At 37.9% G+C, this 19,791-nt stretch overlaps 1 protein-coding gene across 5 annotated transcripts in view; it reads left to right on the top strand.

Annotated features, from left to right (window-relative positions):
• The window catches only part of DACH2 (dachshund family transcription factor 2), a 266,533-nt gene that overhangs the window by 2,298 nt on the left and 244,444 nt on the right, over positions 1–19,791 (top strand). The window contains exon 2 of one of the 5 annotated variants that reach the window (XM_085230818.1): positions 15,405–15,407. The exons of the other annotated variants lie outside the window; for them this stretch is intronic. Coding sequence (XP_085086944.1) covers positions 15,405–15,407 — 3 coding nt within the window. The remainder of the gene's footprint in view (positions 1–15,404; positions 15,408–19,791) is intronic. 5 annotated transcript variants of the gene reach the window in all.

Here is a 19,791-nt window from a genome sequence, read left to right as displayed (position 1 = left end):
TCCGCATGACTCAGGAGTTGCTTCCAAATGAGAATATCTGTCATTGCTTTTGTAATATCTGCTTTTTTAATTCATATAAATTTATATGTAGTTTGAACACGAGGACGTGAACTTTAAAACTGTCCAAAAAAGCAATGAGAAACATTGGTTGCCATTGTCTTCTAAGTTAGCTGACTACTAGAAATCAACATTTCTTACAATACTATGCACTTTAATTAACTTTTAGTTGAAATGGAAACAATTAATACATAATTGAAATAATAGAAATTCTGCTTAATCTATTCCGTTCCTTTTTCTAACTTGAGCTTGCCCGAGGGAAGTGTATGTTTAAGCCATAAATTTTTGTGTTGGATGTATGGAAGGAGTTTTACGTACTTGGAACACAAACATCTTTGACCTTTGTATTTTTTTAAAAAAGTATGCATATTAATTTCACCTGTGTAACCAAAATGTGCTCATCTTTGATTGCCATTAAGGAGAGCTGTGTAACTGAATTTGGGAGCAAGGTCTGTAAAATGAAACTATTCCTTTCACTGCAAGTAGCATCTTCAAGCATGTGGTGAATACAGCATCGTTATGAAATTCAGTAACTTGCTTGGAATATCTTCAGAGATTACTGAAATGAAGGAGCAAAGGCTTAATTTTAGCAGCAAGGAATAAGGTTTATGTAAAATAGAAAACTATACTGTGGTTTCATCACAAAATTTACAACTGTGTAGAGGACGCTTCTATGATGTCAATACATCAGTCCATAAGTATCAATATAACATGAGTGTAACCATGATGTTTTCTTCAGGGTTTTCTTATTTAATGATTGTTTCCTACAGAAAAAGGACAGTACTGGTCTGCTGCTTTCATTGTGTAGTAAGAAGAGCAGTGTGTGAGATAAAATACTGCTTTCTGGGAAGCTTTCTAGTACAACTTTTTTAATGATTCAGTGTCCAGTTCAGCTAATAGTTTGTGTTACTTTGTCTATTCACAAACAATAAAAGCCCTTGAAAAATAATTTAAGCAGCAAATACAGGTATTTTATGAGAAAATGAGTCTGGTTGTGTTGTCTATTAAAAGCTCCCCTAGAGTCAGCAGTACTCTGTCTTTTATTAGGAGAACGATGTCAGGATTATAATTAATGCAATCTCGTCATGTAGCACTGCACAGAGCTTCTGTGTCTATTGATTTTAAATGCGGACATCTGATTACATAAACTTCTTTGCTTAAGTAAATATTTAGTGTGCATTCAGACTCAGCCAAACTAGTGGATTTTCGGAGTGGTGACATACTGAAATCAGAAACAATTCATTTCTGCTCTCTTTTCTTCATTGTAGGAGAGATTTACTTAAAGCATTCTCTCAAGACTTATCACCAGCATCGTGGGTTTTGTTACAGATGCAGAAGTGAATTTTTCCACTTTCTGAGCGAATTGATTATGCTTCTGGAAAAAATCCCTGGTTCTTTTTGGACACGCTGAAAGTCTGTGCTTGCTTGGAAGTACCAAAATGCTTAAACATTTTCAACAGAAGCGTATCTACTCTAGAGAAGCCTTGATTAAAATTCCCCTCTCTTTTCATAGCTGTAGAGCTTTCCATTTGAAGTGTAACATGCTTTTTCTCCAGAATGGAGTATTTGTATGTTTCCTGCATGTGTGTATGCATAATACATATGTAATTTTCTACTGAGACTTCCACAACTGAAAAATGCTGTGTTTTTGTAGCAAAGACAAAAAAGCTAAACAATTAGGTATTAATGATATTCTTGTTGCTTGCAAAGACCTTTTGAATATGCATTTCTTCTCCTCTTTTTCTTTTCACCATTTCAACCTGCAGAACTCTTCACTGTCACTTCAAATCACACAATTCTACCAAGATAAAACAACATTTAAACTCATTTGCTTTGGGAGGGAAATTGAGCATTTGCACCCAATAAGCCTGATTGTGGAGCTGCATGCAAATTGTGTTTTGATTTATCTCTTTTGCACTTTTTTCCATTTGAATTGATCTTGCATTAATTTTGCCAAGCGGCTCTGTGAGGCTGCAGATGTTGCCCTGTGTTTAATAAATCAATGAGACAGATCTGAATGAATCACTTCAGATGGATTCTCTGCTCGGTTTGATGTCTAGATGTTATTCTTAGCTTGTTATCATGACAGATGCATTAATGTTCCCATACACTGCCAGCAATGTCAAAGAGATTGAAGCTTTTAAAGTGGCGGTATCCCCTTTTCCCCCTTCTGTTAGAATAACTAAATTGCCTTTAGGAATAGGTCAAAATATAAATTTAATCATGACATTATTGTGGGGAAGATACTAAACTTCTGATTGTGTTCTAACACAAAGTCGCACAAACTCAGTTTCACATGGAATGATTAATTGTGTCCAAATAGTGTGGATCAATATTAAAATCTAAACATAGGATAGCTCCTTAATAGAGTAACCACTTTCTCAGCATTAATATTTCATTGTAATAGGAATGATCCGAATAAATAATATAAGACTGGAACATGTTAAAAGTGTTACTATAAATAGAATATGGTTGTGTCCAAATTGATTACAGGCTGAAGTAAGGATTTCTTTAAGAAAAAAAAACAGCGCTGTTTCTTTTAGATTTCTTTGAGTCAACATCTGTTGTGCAAAATAGGAATATTAGTTAATTGTTTTCCTCTTTTTACCATTTAGTGCCTAATGTGCTAGAGAGGTTGTCAGTCCCCGTTAGTTACTGATCTGAATAGTCTGCTACCCGTTATCTTGGAGCAGAACCTGTGGAACACAAACAGCAGAAGAGACTGGGATGTGTCTTTGTGGAATTGGTTTTAAAATCTGGAAAAGATTGCATGATGTGTGAAGTCTTCTGCCATGAATAATGACAATTTTTTCCCAAGTAGGCTCCACACAGTTTGCATTGCCTTTTATCTTTAATATTTATTAAAACACGTATGTGCTTCCTTTGGAACATAGAGCAGTAGTTTGTGATTTTCTTCCATCATTTTATTAAACTGGATTTCTTTCCTTTTAGTGTGTTAAAAGTTACTGAGACTGTTCCTTTTCCTAATCTCTCCAGAACAGAAGAACTATGACTTTTTGTCAATAGGGCTTCTGAGAATAAATTGGAGAAACTGGCTGTAACAGATCTAGATTTATGTTGGCATTCTTGGTATTCTTGCTCCAGTAGTTTCAGTTTGATAAAGGAAACAATATATGTAATAGAAATTCACAGTTTATTCAAATGAGTTTAAGCTTTGCCATTGTTGTATTTGCCTTTCTTTGGCCAATATATCAATGTGTGGCAATAGCATTATACTTAGAAAGCTTCCACAAGTGACCAGCTCTGTGGACAGGGAATTATTCTCACACTGGGGCTGTTGTTGGATGCACAGCCTGTGTTTGGAATGTTTTCAGGGCAGGTGGAAATGAGCTCTGTTAGAACTGAGGAGCACTGCAAGAATCAGTGAGTTAGAAAATCACGTTTGCTCATGGGGCAGCGGCCTTAGCGTGAGAAACTGGTATCCTTCCACTTCTGTAATTTCTGCAGAATTACCAAAGCGAGCATTCGGAGGTGTTTTAAAGAACTGTCTTGCTGGTTTAATTGGCAGCAGACTGGAATTAGGTGAGAGCTGTTTGTCAGTATTGGTGCTAAAGGTGCTGTTAGATCCCTGCTCTGAGCCTCCCTTCCCTGCCTGTGCACGGTGGCTGGAGCAAGGGCAAAGAGCTTAGAAACAGTGGAAGGATCCGATCCCTTCTCATCAAAGGTGTGATGTGCATGATTAAAATCCGTTTTTTTTTCCCACTCTTTATTTAATCTATTAAATATCAGTGAAAGAATTAGGCATATTCGGCATTTTCACAGGCACTGATTTTTTTGCCTACTCTTTTTCTTGCTGAATTAGGATCTTTAATCTTTTCTCTGCATGTTCTAGAGGTGATAATTTTGAGTTTTCTGATGCTGTGAATAAAACTGCCCAAATCTTCAGTTTAAAATACTTACAAAAGAAAGTAGACAGGAACTTCATGTAATTATCAATGTAATTAAACCCTACAGGTGTGTGGAAATGCAGCATTTTAGTGCTTCTTTATGTGAATAGCAAAAAGGAAAAAACATGAGTATATTGCAGTCATTGCCTCCTGTGATGTGTTCTTGTGGTGTAAGCCAAGGCAAGACTTTGTTGTGATTGAAATGTGTTACCATGCACAAGTATGTTAGTTTGTAGTAATTCACAGTGATTTAGATTCAAACTGCTTGCTATTAGAACTGTGCCTTGGGGCTGCGTGCTTCTGATCTTTGTTGCCTCTTCGTGGACTTAGTCATAGGGTTTGCTCTCCCCCTATTCTCTGGCCTGTAAGAAGCACCCCTATCCATTAGCTGACATACTTGAATATTGATTTCCTCTGAAGGCTACAATATCCAAATTCTGTACAATTTAAATTTGTTTAATTACCTTTCTTTCTAGTAGCACAGCTGTGCTGTTTGTGTGTGCACAGGAAGTTTATTGTTGTGAACAAGTGTGGGGAGATTGTATTTCCTTGTCAGTACATCTTGACCTGCTAAACCCATTTTGCTCATTAAAATATATGATGCTGGAGCCTTTATTGACTTGCTGAAAAACAGCACTTCCCCAAAAAGTAAGAATCAAAAATGAATAATGCTGGCTTTGTTCCTGTTCAGTGTCTTAACGTGTAACATTTAGCAGTATGTGTTGGTGTCTGTACGTGAAGGTATAAAATGTTCAATTGGAAATGTGTCCGATGATCTTATCAAGCTTCTGGAAATTGATATCTGGTAGCAGCATTTAACCTACATCTAGTCTAGCTGCTATTTATGTGATGGGTTAAAAAGAAAAAGTAGTATCGATCTGCCGCTGGATTAAAGTTTGAAATCGGCAACAGCGTGAGCACAAAAGGCTTTTTTTTATGATTTCTCAGCTTGCCATTGATCTACCAGTTTTATTGCATTCATTATTTATTAAAAGAATTTGCAAGCTAAACATAACGTTAAGCTAGTTTGCACACAGGGACTGCACTTAGGAAATTGAATGGAAATTGCATTAGAGATGAACATCTGTGCTATTTTTCCACTCGTGTGTTTATGGGTTAGTATAAAAGGTGTATTGGATTAACAGTTATAACCATTATAGCTTGAAGCAATATGTTAGAATCCTAAGTATTTAGTAGTTGTATAGAAGGGAGTCTCTTTTTGCTTATACTGAAAAATATGATAATACCATCACGAACAGTGCCTTCATTGGATTATTCTTTAATAATGGACTTTTTTTTTTTCCAGCAATGTGTAAAAACTTGGGGTATCTAGTATGCCTATGACCTCTTATCAATGCTACATAAAGCTCCATTAATACTGTCATTAATTGAAGGTTTCTTCTGACAGTTTTAGGGTTGTGGTATGAGTACTTGGCCCATAGACACCAAGGTATTGAATGAGCAGTGATTTTGTAATACACAGTGTGAATGTAAGCAGTGAGGCAATCTTTAGTATATGATTCTTCAGATTTTTTCCAGCAATTCAACTCATTTTCTGTCTTTCTTAGTGCCGACACTTTCTGTGGTGTATGGTATTAGTGAATCAGGTAGAAATCTTAACTATTTTGAAATGTTTCCAATTCATTTCACAGGCTGTCGTGACAGAAAGGGTAGGTAGACACAAAGTGTAGAGTAGACACAGAATTTTGAAGTTGTTTGCTGTAATACTGTTTCTGTCTTTTTTTCCCCTTATTTTAATTGAATACCTGATTACTGAATAGGGAAATCAAAGGAAAATCTGCTTTGGGGGTTTTGAGTGCAAAGTACCTTTTTTAGAATTAAGATGCTACCTGTTGTGTTTGGTCTAAAAGTATATGCAGTCTAGTCTGTTTGTGACTACTGAAATATGTCACACTTTACATTTGCAGTGCACTTTTCTTTCACTTTTTCTATTTGAGACTCAGCCTGATGCATCTCACCAGCTCATAAGGCTGTTAAGGATTTCCTGTACGAAGAAGCAGAAGTGTTCTTCATGCCAGAAAGCTGCACTTACTCTTTGAATGCCACCTCTATGTTTTTTTTTTCTTCTCTTATAGAATGAATCCCGTTAAGTCCAATGCTGCTTTGGATGGAGGTGGTTCTGATTTTTCAGTTTACAGAATCTCAGTGCTTTGCAGTTTTTTCACATTGTTTTGTACTCACTGTTAATAGTCTTCACTGTTGTTCCTAGCGTTCGGCCTCTGCCATCACGGTTCTTGTATCATATCGTATTTCAGCTGCCCTGTAAGTAGAGATGGAAAATACATCAGTTGCATTGATCCCATGTCAGATCTATGAACACCTTTCTATACGTATGGAATTTTTCAAAAATCCAGAGTTTAGAATACCATAGAAACTTAATTTTTATTGCATTTGCTGTGGACACAAACTGAATTTCCCACATAACTTGTGTGGCTGTAGGAATTACCATAATGGCTTCTCTAAGTTTTTACTTTTGTTTTTAATATTTTCCATAACCATGTAAGTACATGAAATTCCCAGCATGTGATTTATTTATTTTTGTTCTGTCCAGTGTGTCAAAATAATGTTTAGGTTAGGATGCTCTCAGGTTACTTTTAGTCAGCAAAAACATTTAGTCACTTTCCTCTGCTGCTTCTAAGCCTGTACAGACACTGAAATTAAAGCAGAAGGCTTTTATTAATAAGCTAATCAAAGTTATTTTACAGCATAACCATGCTGAGATTTAAAGCCATTGAACTTGGCAGAATCGTACAACAGCAGAGGTTGGCAGGGACCTCCTGAGGCAAGACAGTCTAATTCCTGTGCTCCAGCAGGGTCAGCTAGAGCAGCTTGTCCAGGTCCACGTTGAGTCAGGTGTTGAATATGCCCATGGCCGGAGACTCTGCAGTTTTTCTGGGCAACCACTTTACAGAATTGAAATCACGATGATATAGAAGACAGCTTTTGATTAGCATGGATTGGGATGGCAGCGAGATGGAAGTTGTTGAAGCTGGCAGTGTACAGGACTGCTAGCCATGGATACAGACCCTGACCTACTGACTCATCCTTCCAGTGGGCCAGTGCAGACACTGCCACTGCATTTGCCTTTTCTGGAGCAGAATGTGAGTTGTAACCCATGTGTCATCCGTGTCACATTTAGCTTGGGCTTTGTGTCTCACAAATTATTTCCTGAAACTCTATATGCATGTGCTGATGACTTGTCTTACTCCCCAGTGCTACCAGAGAAGATATTTTTAATTTGTAATACAAAATTGGTGCGGCAGTAATGAAACTCCTAGCACAGATGTTGTGCCAGTAGGGAGATTCAGTTACTTACATGTTTCAGTAACTTAAGAGTTGCTAATTAAGAAGATCAAGCTAGTTTAAAGAAAAGATGTAAAACGTACTTCTAATCAGTACACTTAAAATACTATTGATAATGTTTTTTTTTTCTTATGCATATCAGTTGTTTTTACCTAGTATGGTTTTTTACCGCACACTTTTGTGATAGCTGAGTGACTGTTTTTATAACAGTTAATAAGGAAAGGCCCTGTGTTGGGGAAACATTTTCCCAGTTGTGTTTTGTGAGGCTGATGAAGGCTGCTTGCTGTGCATCTCTGGAGCTGCCTCTTCTTTCATTGTGCATTTGAACTTTGATGCTGAGGAAGGCAGTTCTCTCTAGATTGAGATGATACTAGAAACAGAAGTTGGAAAAATTCTATTTCATCAGATTTAAAATACATATTTAAAAAAAAAAACAAAAAACACTCCCTCTCTCCCACAAAACCAGAGTAAGGTAATTGTGACCAAAATGCTGGCAGTTAGAAAGCAGTAGAATATCAGTCAGAAGATCATAGAATGACTGGGTTGGAAGGGACCATAAAGCCCTCCCTGCCCCAACCCTTGCCCTGGGCTTGCTGCCCCCAGCCACAGCAGGCTCACACAGTACTAAAGCAAGGCTTAAGGTAGTCAACTCAGATAGCTTTGTATTATCTCTGATGCTTGAGTTTATGATTTAAATATGTATTTGTAGGTTTGTGGGATTTTTTTTTTTGTAGGTTTGTGTGGCTTTATTTAGTGAATTTTATAAGGCACTTGACATATTTGATATAGAAATGCATTGAGTTGAGGACACTTGTTAAGAAATCATTTTTACCAGCTGCATGGTTGCTCCGACGGCTTCACTTTGTTACTTATCTTAGTTCTCAGTGATCTGTCAGAGTTCATGGTGCCCGCAGCCCCTCTGCTGAAGCACACATCCTTGGAGCACAGCAGCATGCTGCACTCCCGCTCTGGGCTGTGCCTGAGCAGAAGGAGTGATGCATTGCTGTCTGCTACTGCAGCCATGGCGTGTCGTTAGGGAGAGACTTATGCAAAGTTTGGGCATTGTTCAAAATGATGAGCGGAAGCTGAGCAGCCGAGTGCTTACACTTGTGTATTCCAATGCAGGTAGAAACTCTCTGTAAGAAATTCTTTCAAGAAAAGCCACAGATCTTTATTTTATTAATTCACTCTCAGTTTAGGATAATATAAATTCTGTGTTCTCGTTCTGTCTTCCAAACTTAGGTTCTAATAGAAAGTTATATGCTCAACTCTGCCAGGCGTTTAAGTCAGCTAGATCAGGGACTGAGTAAACCAGCCCAGTGCTGGATTTGAATGGGGTACTGTATTAGAGTCTGAATTATTCTTGTTTCCGTATTTCATCTCTAAGCATAGGGAGCTGCACCTTGTATGTCTCTCCTAACCTCTCCAGCAAGTTTCTGCATAACAGAACACAAACCTTGTTTGTGCTGGTTGTCTCCCTCGGTGCCTCTTCCTGGAGCCCTAATATCAGTGCAGACATCTCTTAATTCTCTGAGATGAGTGGATACTTCTTTAAAAGGAGTCTTGGTTATCTGTTAATACTGTAATTAGTGTTATATAGAGATGGGTGCTCTGTGTGCTCCCTTCTAGGAAAGGAACAGCAAAAGACATCACAGACCACTTGTGATGCCCGCCTTCTACTGGCTCACAGTGAGGTTGTATTGCAAAGCATGAACTCCTACTAGGAATTGGTTTTTGGTGTACAAAGAGAAAAGAAAGAACAGAGCCTGAGTTGGTGTATGCAGTATTTGGGATTCCAGGGGCTGGAAGGTCTGGGCTGCAGCTGCTGTGCTTGAACTGTCTAGTCCTATAGCACCTGTGTGATCAGGCATGGGGATCCGAAAAGGGTTGAAGCAGCTGTGCATTGTGTGCAGTGTGTATACAGTGGACTATGACTTGATCATGTTAAGAGCTTCCACAGGAAATCTGATTATCTGTGCATTGCATGCATGATAATATATTGAATATATTGCTGATTTTGTTGCTGCGTGTGTTTTGTGACTTACCTATATCTGTTGAATTTAACCTTTGGATATCTATTGGGAGGGTGGCAGTATTTTTTTTTGATGCTGATGTTTATTCTTCTACTTTTTGCAGTGGGATAATTAATTAAGCTTTAGTGTTCACTGATAACCCCTGCATATGTAGGGAATGTTATATTTAGATGGATGTTGATTTCTCTTTAAGTCCATATTCTCATACAAACACACAAGGTGCTGGTGGAACCCCAGAACATTCAGGTAAAGAATTTCTGTGAACTTGAATTCTTCTGATGAAAGGCACTGCATTGGTGAGAGGTAGCAAGGCTCACTAAACACACGATGCCATTACCTGGTGAACCGTTGCCAAGAATATGGGCCTGCTGATTACTGGATGTTAATGCAAACTTGTATAGGAGCTTTGATTATTTTTTTTCATGTGGAAAATGTTAAGATGGTAATGATTGATATATCTTCTGTAGAGTAGCTGTGTTCAGAGAGAAAGCATTTCCTTTGCTGTGGAAGAAACTTGTCTTTTTCATTTCTAACAATTTACTTGAAGCTTTCTAATGTGAATTTCATAGCTCTAGTACTTCTGGGAATATTAAGGCTGAGAGAATATTAAAAAAGTGAGTGGAAAGCCAACTTGCAAATGGCTGGCTGGACCACGTCAGGAGACTTGCTGTCTTTGGAGGCATTCTACCACGCATCCTCAGCAAATTATGATTTCAAGTTTTTATGGCAAAATGGACTGCTTATCAAAGGAAAACAAATATTTTAAGATAGCGAAGGAATGATTATAAGTTACCTTCAGCAGGAAAATAATGGATATTAAGGAAATCATAAATCTCATGAGACTCAAACTATGTCATGAATGGTTCTTAATTTAAATGATACTTTTCCTTTTCAGTTTAAGTATTTGTTTAATTTTTAACTCAATTCTCTGGGCTACAGAAGTAATCAAAAGTGAGATGTTAAATCATATACTAACAAATTACGTAAGTTTTAAATCATACTAAATTTAACTAACACTGTAGTACCAGAAATGTACTAAAAATGTAGGTTGTTGTGTTATCAGTTCAATTTCCTTATAAAATAACTGCTCTTGGAAATTTATTTCAGAAGGAATATATATGTTTTCTAATGGTTATCTAAGAACCTGCAGTTTTCTTCAAGGCCTACCAATTCTGTGTTTCGGAGCAGTAACAGTCCCACAAATCACAAATGTTGTGAAGTACAGCTGTTCGCTGATGTGCATGGAAACATCTGAACTTCCTCAGTCTGAGACCGGAAGCGTGGTTGGTGAACCACCAAATACCTGCACTTCTGAATGCTGCATGAGCTTAGATCACCATCAGTGCTTAGCAGTCTTCACATCAACCTGTTTTTTTCTGGGAAATCCTATGCGTTTTGTGAATTGAAGTGGCAGTTGGTGGACCATTTATTACTCATTCGTTTTTGGTGGAAAACTCGGCCTTGTATGTCATTTAGACTTTGTGACACGTGTAGCCTTCCAGGGCCTAATGACTTGTGTGCAGATGGGCTGTTATTTATTACAGTCATGTAGAATAAAATTGATTGTCTTCTAAAATTAATTTTTCATTTGCCTCCAGCTCTGCTTTAATAGAGGACACACAATTGCCTGTTTGCAGAAATACTGTTTAATCACATTAATCTCAGCCCCCCAGGCCGGTGAAGATAATTGTACAAACGAACAGCAAAATCTGTATCTTTAACTTCTTTTTATGATTAAATTATGCAAATGACTTATCTCCTGCCCTTCCAAGCACTAATCATCTAATTAGGAATGATGTGTTAAAGGGATGGTTTTGAATCAAGAGAAGGGGAGAATGCAGGAAGCAGAAAATGGAACCTGACAATGAAACTGTGGAAGGTACCGTAGTTGTAAAAGAGAAATTTGTGTATTTGTTCAAAAAGTAATAAGGGATATTTCTGCTATTTGTAGGCTTGGTTTAGTGATGTTTTTTATTAAGATCATAATTCTATTCACTCTTTGTTGCTCATAATTTTCCACATTATTCTTAAAATTCAATTATTAAGACTAAAGAATTCAGTCACTTTTTATGAGAACTGTAGGAGAAAATACTAAAGTAATGCAGTGGAAGTGTGTCTGGTTTCAGTAGTATGATTGGAAAGGAAAAACATGTATTTGTAGATTGTTTTTTAAGTGAAAGTGTTTGTCATGTTACTACTTGTCTTGAGATTAACAAATACTTCTATTCACTGTTCTCTTAAAATATTCCATCATCTCTTAAAACATTTAGAAAAAACACCACCAAAAAAACACAAATTGGATTTAAAAGCTATTAAAATGGTTGTTTTTTTTTGTATAGCTTTTGGATGCTTCGGTGTTAAGAATGTCAATTCTGGCACTGCTTTCATTTCTCTGACAGAGGCACAACTCCTGGCATAATGTTTACATAAACACATTATGGGTGGGGAGGCTGCATTTCCTTCTGTACCCCCCAGGAATACAACTGAATTTTCAGCTTATATTTATCTTTGTCGGCATTTTCACCATTATCACCCCAAAAATGTTCACAACTGAAAGATGAGAAAACCTTGAAGTTTTATACAAAATATTTTATTATTATTGTTAGAATTATGGAGAACTTGTTAGGAAGTCATTTCTTTGGATCAGGAGGTTCTCCTTTGAGTCTTAGCAGATAAACCTCTCATGGCAATTTAAGGACAGTTTTCCTCTTAAGGTAGGAGATTCTCTGATACTTAAGGAGCAAATAATCCTAGACTGCGTTTTTCTGTTTAGATTTGCTGGATCCAGTTATTTACCACCATAGAGATAACAAAAGAGGCCTTGTACTTATCTTGATACTGTGTGAGAAATCAATGGAGAGAGCGGTGAACAAGTATCCAGCTGAATTTTCTAACCCTGATGGCTTTTTCACTGAAGTGCTGTAGTATAGTAAGACTAATACTGAGGTCAGGACATCTTAGATGGGTATCTACTGAGATATGTCATGGCATCTGGTATACAGCACCATCTCTGGGAGCTACTTTTAAAATGTTAGTATCAGCAAGGAATCTAAAAAATTCTGTCTTTGGTAATCTGAATTTTCTGACTACTGCATATAAGAAAGTGGAAGAACAGTGGTCTGCAGTAAAGATTTGGTTATCTTTCCACTCTTCTTGTCCACGGTTGCCGAAGTCTTTGTCATCCAACTGCTCATTCAGATATTTTTCTTGCCTCTGTACTAGCCAGTTTTCTTGGAGTAAGGACACGTGACAATAGATGGTGGGTCTCCGCTCTGGATCTCAGATCAATTTAAGTTGTTGGTCTGGCAAGAAGCTGGACAAGAAAGAATTAATCCATGTAGTTCTGTACAATTTGCAAATGGAAGATGTAGTAATGGAGCTATCTCATGATTTTTCTTTGTATTTATGTTCAAGAGTATTAAATCATTTAAGCACATTCCCTCAAGTACCTCTTATTTGTTGATTAATTGTAGCGTGTACATAAAGGTGTTAATTCTCTGTGCTGAGATGGACTATTAAAGTTTGTCAGTCTCTCATCTTTAATAACACAGTGACTTACAGTAACACCTTATCTAATTGTGAAGTCTCTTACATATGAGGATTTCTTTTGGCCAGTCTTAACCTGCCTGCATTTTTATAAAATTGCTTACTGCCTATTCATGGCATATTTAAAAATGTATATACAAATGTATTTCAGCTCTTGGAGTTAAGAACTGGTTCTGCACTGAACAATCAAAAGGATTACATGCAAGTAGAAGGGAGCAAGTGTAATACTTGCTTCTTCTTTCCTTCTTTTGTTTGAATTTTTTTCTTCTCTTTTATTAGAGCATGGAATAACATCATCCTAAACTGGATTGGTGCAGAAAAGTGGGACACCTGAAGGTCGGTGTACAGTTTGCATGAGTGATAAATTTTTTGAGGGGAGTGTCTGTTACACGGCTTTTATTTTCAGCGTTCTATTTTTCTTTTTTTTGGTCTTCGTTCTATGGCAGTGTTTCTGAGATGATGAGCAGTCTTCCCTAAAGCAGTAGTTTTCAAATGGCTGTTTATGGGGAGAGGGAAGTTCCGACAGAAATTCTCTACCCTTTCAGAGGACTTTGCTTATGTACTGCCCGTACCTCCTGGAATGCTTACTCCCTTTGTAGAGGTTATTCTTAGCCTTGTGGGATGCGTTGCCATTACCAGTATGCTGTCTTGATGAGCATACACTTCTCTGAAAAAAAAATTTTTAATAGAAACATGAATTAAAGGATTTTTCACATGACCTTGGGACTTATGCACAGTGATATTCAGTACTGCTCACAGTTTTCATACTAATGGAGCTTCTGTTTTCAGTGGTTAAGATAAAGGCTATTTTAATATTAATCAAATACAAATTAAAAATAATTCTTAGAAATAATCATGAATAAGTTATTCTATTGTCCTCTAATTTCAAGTTAGTTTCAAAATCCAAATGTAATCCCTTGTGGTATTCTTGTGGGTTGGGTTAATTGAATAGTTTTTGGAGAAACATCTAATTCTGTCATTGAAAAGAGATACTGAGTTTGAGAAATAATAAAACATTCAAGTATTTATGGCTCAAAGTATGTAACTGGAACCCTAACATCATAGTATGATATGAAATGATCTTCATACTTCACGTTCATGTCATTAATTAGTTGATGTAAAGGACCAATGTATCTTCACCCACTTGGATGAAGCTGCACTTTGATATACTGAAAGCAATACATTCTTATACTTCCCACAGCAGTAGCATGTACACTTTAAGTTGTTCTGGAAGCTTACAGATGAAATGACTGTACAATCAATGAATATACAGATGATATAGTATATCCAGGAGTTTGGCTGATGTAATTATTATACTAGAGTAAGAAAAAAAGGACACACCCTATCCTGGGCTCCCATGACAGACTCCAGTGGAGCAGACTTCCAGAGAAATCCTTCCCCACTAGCAGTCAGCTCTTCAATGGGTCTAGGAGAGGTGCAGCCAGGCTCCACCCCTTCCTGCAGCACAGGTGATTTGCCTTCACCTGTGCTCCCTTGGCTGACTCATTGCTTGCCTCAGGTGATGAATTAGAGGCCATGATTCAGCAGCTCCATACAAATGACATATTAAGAACATTTGTGTAGTCATATTAATTCATTTCTATAGCTTTATCATTTCTTAACTTAGAATTTTGAGCTTCTCAGCTCAAAAGTTACTCAACTTCTACTTTTTAGTGACTCACATTAAAAATGTCAAATTCATTTACTGTAGCACTCTGTGACTCAGTGGTGTTAAAGTTTTAGGATGCAGCCATATGAAAAAGTAGTGGCAGAATGGAGGTAAAGATTCTCAGCAGTAGGAACTTGGAAGGCAAGATAACATGCACGTGATCTTCAAACTGGTGATGTTGTGTATAGGTTACCCTTTGGAGTAGCAGTGTGTGCGTGCACGTGTGTACGTATACTCTGCTCACTTATTCTCTTTTGGTCATACTTTACATGTATTAAGAAATAGCCATTAAATTAATTAGTGAAGTCTAAGAAGGTGAAGGTGGAATTTCAAAACTGTACAAACATGCATGTTCATAGCTTTCCAGGAATCATTTCTCTTTCTGCAATGCATCTGTATGGGAATTGCTAAGTCACAGCCTGAACCAATGATTGAGCACCTGGTGAAGGGACACAGCCAGACCTGTGAGCACAGGTGGAAGCAATTCACCTATCTGACTGGGACCAGGTTCCACCCCTCCCTAATCTTATTTAAGGGCTGGCTGTCACCAGGGAGAGATCACTACTTGGAGATCTCTCTTCTGGAGTTTTTGGTGAGCCCTGATCCATGGAATGGGTAAGCAGATCTTTCTTGAACTGGATTGTGATCATCACACTTCATACGGTAACTTCATAGGGTAATTTAGAACTTGTATCTGACATTACCTTTCCCTGCAGCATCAAAGTCTTTTATCTTAGGCTCCCTTTCCCGTTTGTCCTGTCTGTTGGATTTTTTCCTGATTTTGCTATTTGAGTAGCATAGACTTGACTGTGGGATTGTATGAATTTTTGCTTTGTAACTTTCTCCATGCTGTCAGTTGTGTTGTAGCAGGTATTGCCAGAAGCGTCCACAGAGTTGTGTTTTCTTTTATGTCTATTGCTATGAGGACTAAAAATCTTGATGGTGATCAGTGTTTTGAAATATTTAAACAAAAAAGTAAAAACAACCCCAAATAAACTTTAAAAAAAAAGTGAACAAAAAAGCAACCTCAAACAACCAAAACCCCTGAAGACCCAGTAACTACTGAGCTGCATGGCATTTTTTGCTGCTCTGTTCGTGTTCTTTATTTCCTGTCCCGCATCAGCAGTTAGAGTTGTAAATTCTTTGTAGAAGGAACTGTATTTTTGTTCTGTTATGTTCTATATGATTCAGCTGGGATCTGATCCATGACTAGGGCTGTACAATTTTAAAATAATGCCTATGGGGGGGAAGTTGTACTGTTAAATTCACCGCTGATAAATTAATCAGAATCAGTATTAAAAAAGAAAGAGTAAACAGAACTCTCACTTTGTGTTAGTTAACAGAAAACGTTCTGCATGTCAGTTTACGTTTTATTCATGTTAAAGTAATGTATCAGTACTGGAAAAGGGTCCAAGCAAGCTTAGCTGTGGGTCCTGACGTGTTAGGAAGTGAGCAAAGAAGAGTTCTTGGTGTAGATTTCAAAGGCTCTTCAAAGAATTTGTACAGTGCTTTTCTCTTGCATGGGTTAATGCTTACTATGTTTGTTTTAATTTAGGTTTGATATAATGTACTTCTCATGTTGTACGTGGATTAATATAAAGAAAAGAATAGATCAGGAAAGCATTAGCCTGGTATTCTTCAAGGGAAGGTGTTGGATTAGGAGGTTGTACTCTGTAGTTGTTCTGTACACACATAGAAGATGTTCACTGTTGCTATTAATAGCACAGGAAATGAAGATCTAATTTTGGCAGCAGGCAGGGAGTGTTTGGGGGATAGTAAGGGTACTTAAGTCGTATTTGCACATGCTGGTACATGTGTCTCTTATTTAATTGGTTGCTAAAGCTTGCAGCTCCCTTCCAGTAAATAGGATGAAATAGTCATGGAGAACATCAATTTTAAATCAGTTTAAATATACGCAGATTGCCTGAGGGCTCTTCATGTACTTATTTAAGGTTCCTTTCAACTTGAGCCATTCTGGGATTATTCAGAAAGTAATGGTGTCCAGGCAGAACAAAAACCAACAGAAAAGTGGTGAGAGTGATGGGTGAAGAGCAGCTTCTGTGTGTTTGGCCAACGGTGGTGTGAAGCTGTGAAACAGCATGGAAGGAGTGAGCACTCATGCTTGTTGCAGGAATTAGAAGGCAGATGAAGTTAACAGTAGTTAAAAACAGAAGCAGGTGGTCTGCAAGTACAGCAAACTTTAAAACTCTGTCCTGCTAGATGCTGCGAAGGCTTGGCTGTGCACAGCTTTCACAGGATGGATGAGTTAGGGCAAGAAAAGTCTGTGCAGAGGTGGTGCTTCTGATCAAAAACTTGCAGATGCTCAGCACTCAGTCAAGGAGGTATTACCAAATGCCCATCAAGTTGTTGGTCAGCTTCTGCTGAGAGCTGCCTTTTGCTTCTTCCAGCTTCTTTGTCTTTTGGATTGCTTCTAGTTATTAATTGTGATGTATTTATGAACATTCTGAAGGAATTCATGAATGCTGGAAGTTGCCAACTAGGTTAAGTGTATTGAAATAATTACCAAATTGAAATGAAAACTTGAGGAATGTAGGAAACCTGTTGACTTGGTTTTCTTGTTTCTGGAGATACAGAGCACCTGCTGGGCAGCTGGGGAAAGCTGGAGTGCTGGGCTGCCTCATGGAATTCTCCCTGGTGCTATCAGCATGTAGCTGAAGCAGGTCAGCAGGGTGGCAAAAAGGAATGTGGTGGTTGTGGATCATGGTGTCCTTCATTGGGCTTCTTCAGTGGCTTACATCTCCTCTTGTGCGAGAAGTTGGCGGCTGTGACGTGGGCGGGAGTGACACATGGATCCAGAGCCTGCTGTGTGGGTTTGGGGAGCTGCGCAGGGAATAGATCATAGAAACACTAGTTTTAGCTTCTTGCGAGTTATTCTTAAATAAATGTAGGCAGTCATTGATAATTCAGTAAATTATCAACTTTATCTTTTAGACAAGATTGCAGTTTAGATGTGGCAAGGCAAGTCAGTTTCTTTATTATTAAGTGATGCTTGTTTTTAGACTAACAGTACGTATGTGGGGATATATGAAGTGAATGAGGAGAAAAAGCAAATAGCTTTGGTATTAGATTAAAGAAAAGTTTGGAAGAACGGGAACAAAGCTATCTGGGAGCCCTGACAACTTGATCTCTTTTGTTACTTGCCAACACTGAAAAATCACCTTTTAAGGGGTTAATATATAATTATTTACCAATTACACAAAGGTAATAAAATACAAATTGAGTATAATATTGTACACAAATGCATAATAATTTAGAAAGATGTCTGTATTCTGTAATGCAGTGTTTTGATTCTGCTTATGACCCGGCTTAAAAACAAATTTTAAAAATCCATTTTTAGGAAAAGAGCGTTTTATATGGTGACACTTCAAAAGAAACTTTTACATGGCTCTCTATAGGGTGGTTTGGAAAACAAGTAGTGAAGTATCTAAACACTATTTCTGCATTACAGGCAGTTGAAAAGAATTAGTCACATTCTTTCTTTAGTGTCTTGGTAGACTTCCTTATCATGTATTCATTACAAATAATACTTATTAGCACAGGGTTGCCATCATAATGGCGACTAATGAGGCAATATGATTTCAAGGTCAGAGCTGGAAAAAGAACCTTATCGTTTACTTCTGCTGCTGAGGTGCTTGATCTTTTTATAAGTCAATGAGATTCAGCTCTTCAGGGGTGTCTAGTGCTGCTTTTAAGTGTTTAACTTCAGGGTATTTTATCCATAGCTATATGGGTTCAAAATGTGTGGATCCAGTTGTAGCACGAAAAATATAATTCTTCAGGACTGGATCCTCAAAACCAGAATTATCGGTAGGAAGCGACAAACTAGTGGAAAGACCATGCTGAAAACAGGGAGGGTGCTTCCAGACTTAAGTATCTGGAGGTCTTAAATATCTTGTCAACCCAAGTAAGTGCCTTCTGTCACCCTGCTTCTGCAGCTGAAGTCTCTCGGAAATAGCCACTGATCAAACTTAAACTAGAAAATGTAATGACATCAGTGCATCAGAATGACATAAGCTTCTGGAGTAGATGCTGGCATCCACTGCTGCACAGTGCCCCGAGGTGCCATGGCACAGTACTGGTTGAGCAGATGGGGTAGCTCACCACTTCTGGCAGGGCAAGTTCTGGCTCCTTCCAGCCTGTGCCTTCCCAGTCCATCCTGCCCTGTTCCTGTGACCCCTCAGTGTGCACAGCTGCTTGCTAGTGTAGGAGGAAACTTAACAAAAGCATCAGGTACTAAGTGGTCTTCTACAGGTTTTTTTTAATTGAATAAGCTGAGCAAACAGATGGACAAGCAGTGTAACACAAAGATAGGCGCACGTGTGAGCGCAGCTGCCTGTGAGGCTGCAGCCATGTTTTGGGCCCTCTGGGTTGTGGAGATGGCAGATTCAGTTCCTAAGTTGAGCACAGAGATGTTCCCAGCACTGTGCCAGCAGCTGGCTGCAATTGGTCTTGTGGTTTTTTACCTGTGGAGAACATGTTAAACCTCTTCTGAAGTAAACGTTCCAGATGCTGGTTTTTCTGAACCCAGTATTCAGAAGAGCAGTGCAGTGCGGTATGTACGCTTTATAGATTGAACAACCTTGTGTTGTTATGTGTTATGTTTGGTCATAAACTCACAGCTAATTTAGCATGAGTGAGTTTGATTTTTTGGTTAGAAACCGTATAAGAAGGTGCTGTGTCCTGCAGAAGAGAGTAGGGTTGTTTGTTTGTATTAATGCAGAATTGATCTTGCTCCATGCTATGGAGTGTAGCTAATGGAAGTATCTGCTTTGAGATTTGCAAAATTGAGATTGCATTTGATTTTGATGATCAAAGAACTTAGATTTCTGTAGCTTAGCAGATAAAATAGCTTAGATAAAATAGCATAGAATGGACTGTTGCTTGATGCATGGTTCTTCTTATTTATATATATTTATGTATACAAGCATGCATATCTACATGATATAACTTCAACAGTTTTAAAGAAGATTTCTGTTAAGTGTTACAGAGATTTATTTGCCTTTGTGATTTTTGTTTCAGTCATCTCAGCATTTCCTTGTGGTGTTAATTGTCACTAGGGTACTGTATGTTGAACTGCTGAAGTAATTTATAAATTTCAGATCTCAATTTTCAGGTATTTGACGAAAGTAGTGAAGATCAGAGATCTTCAAATTTGTATGAAAATCTAATGGAGTTTGAGGAAAAATGCCTATTTCTGTGGCTGCTTTTGAAAACTTAAGCCTGAGCCTTGAGA

This window comes from Meleagris gallopavo, chromosome 9 (assembly GCF_905368555.1).
Source record: "Meleagris gallopavo chromosome 9, MGAL_WU_HG_1.1, whole genome shotgun sequence".
Classification (NCBI taxonomy): Eukaryota; Metazoa; Chordata; class Aves; order Galliformes; family Phasianidae; genus Meleagris; species Meleagris gallopavo.
The sequence above is the reverse complement of the archived record's forward strand: the minus strand, read 5'-3'. Positions and strand labels throughout refer to the sequence as shown.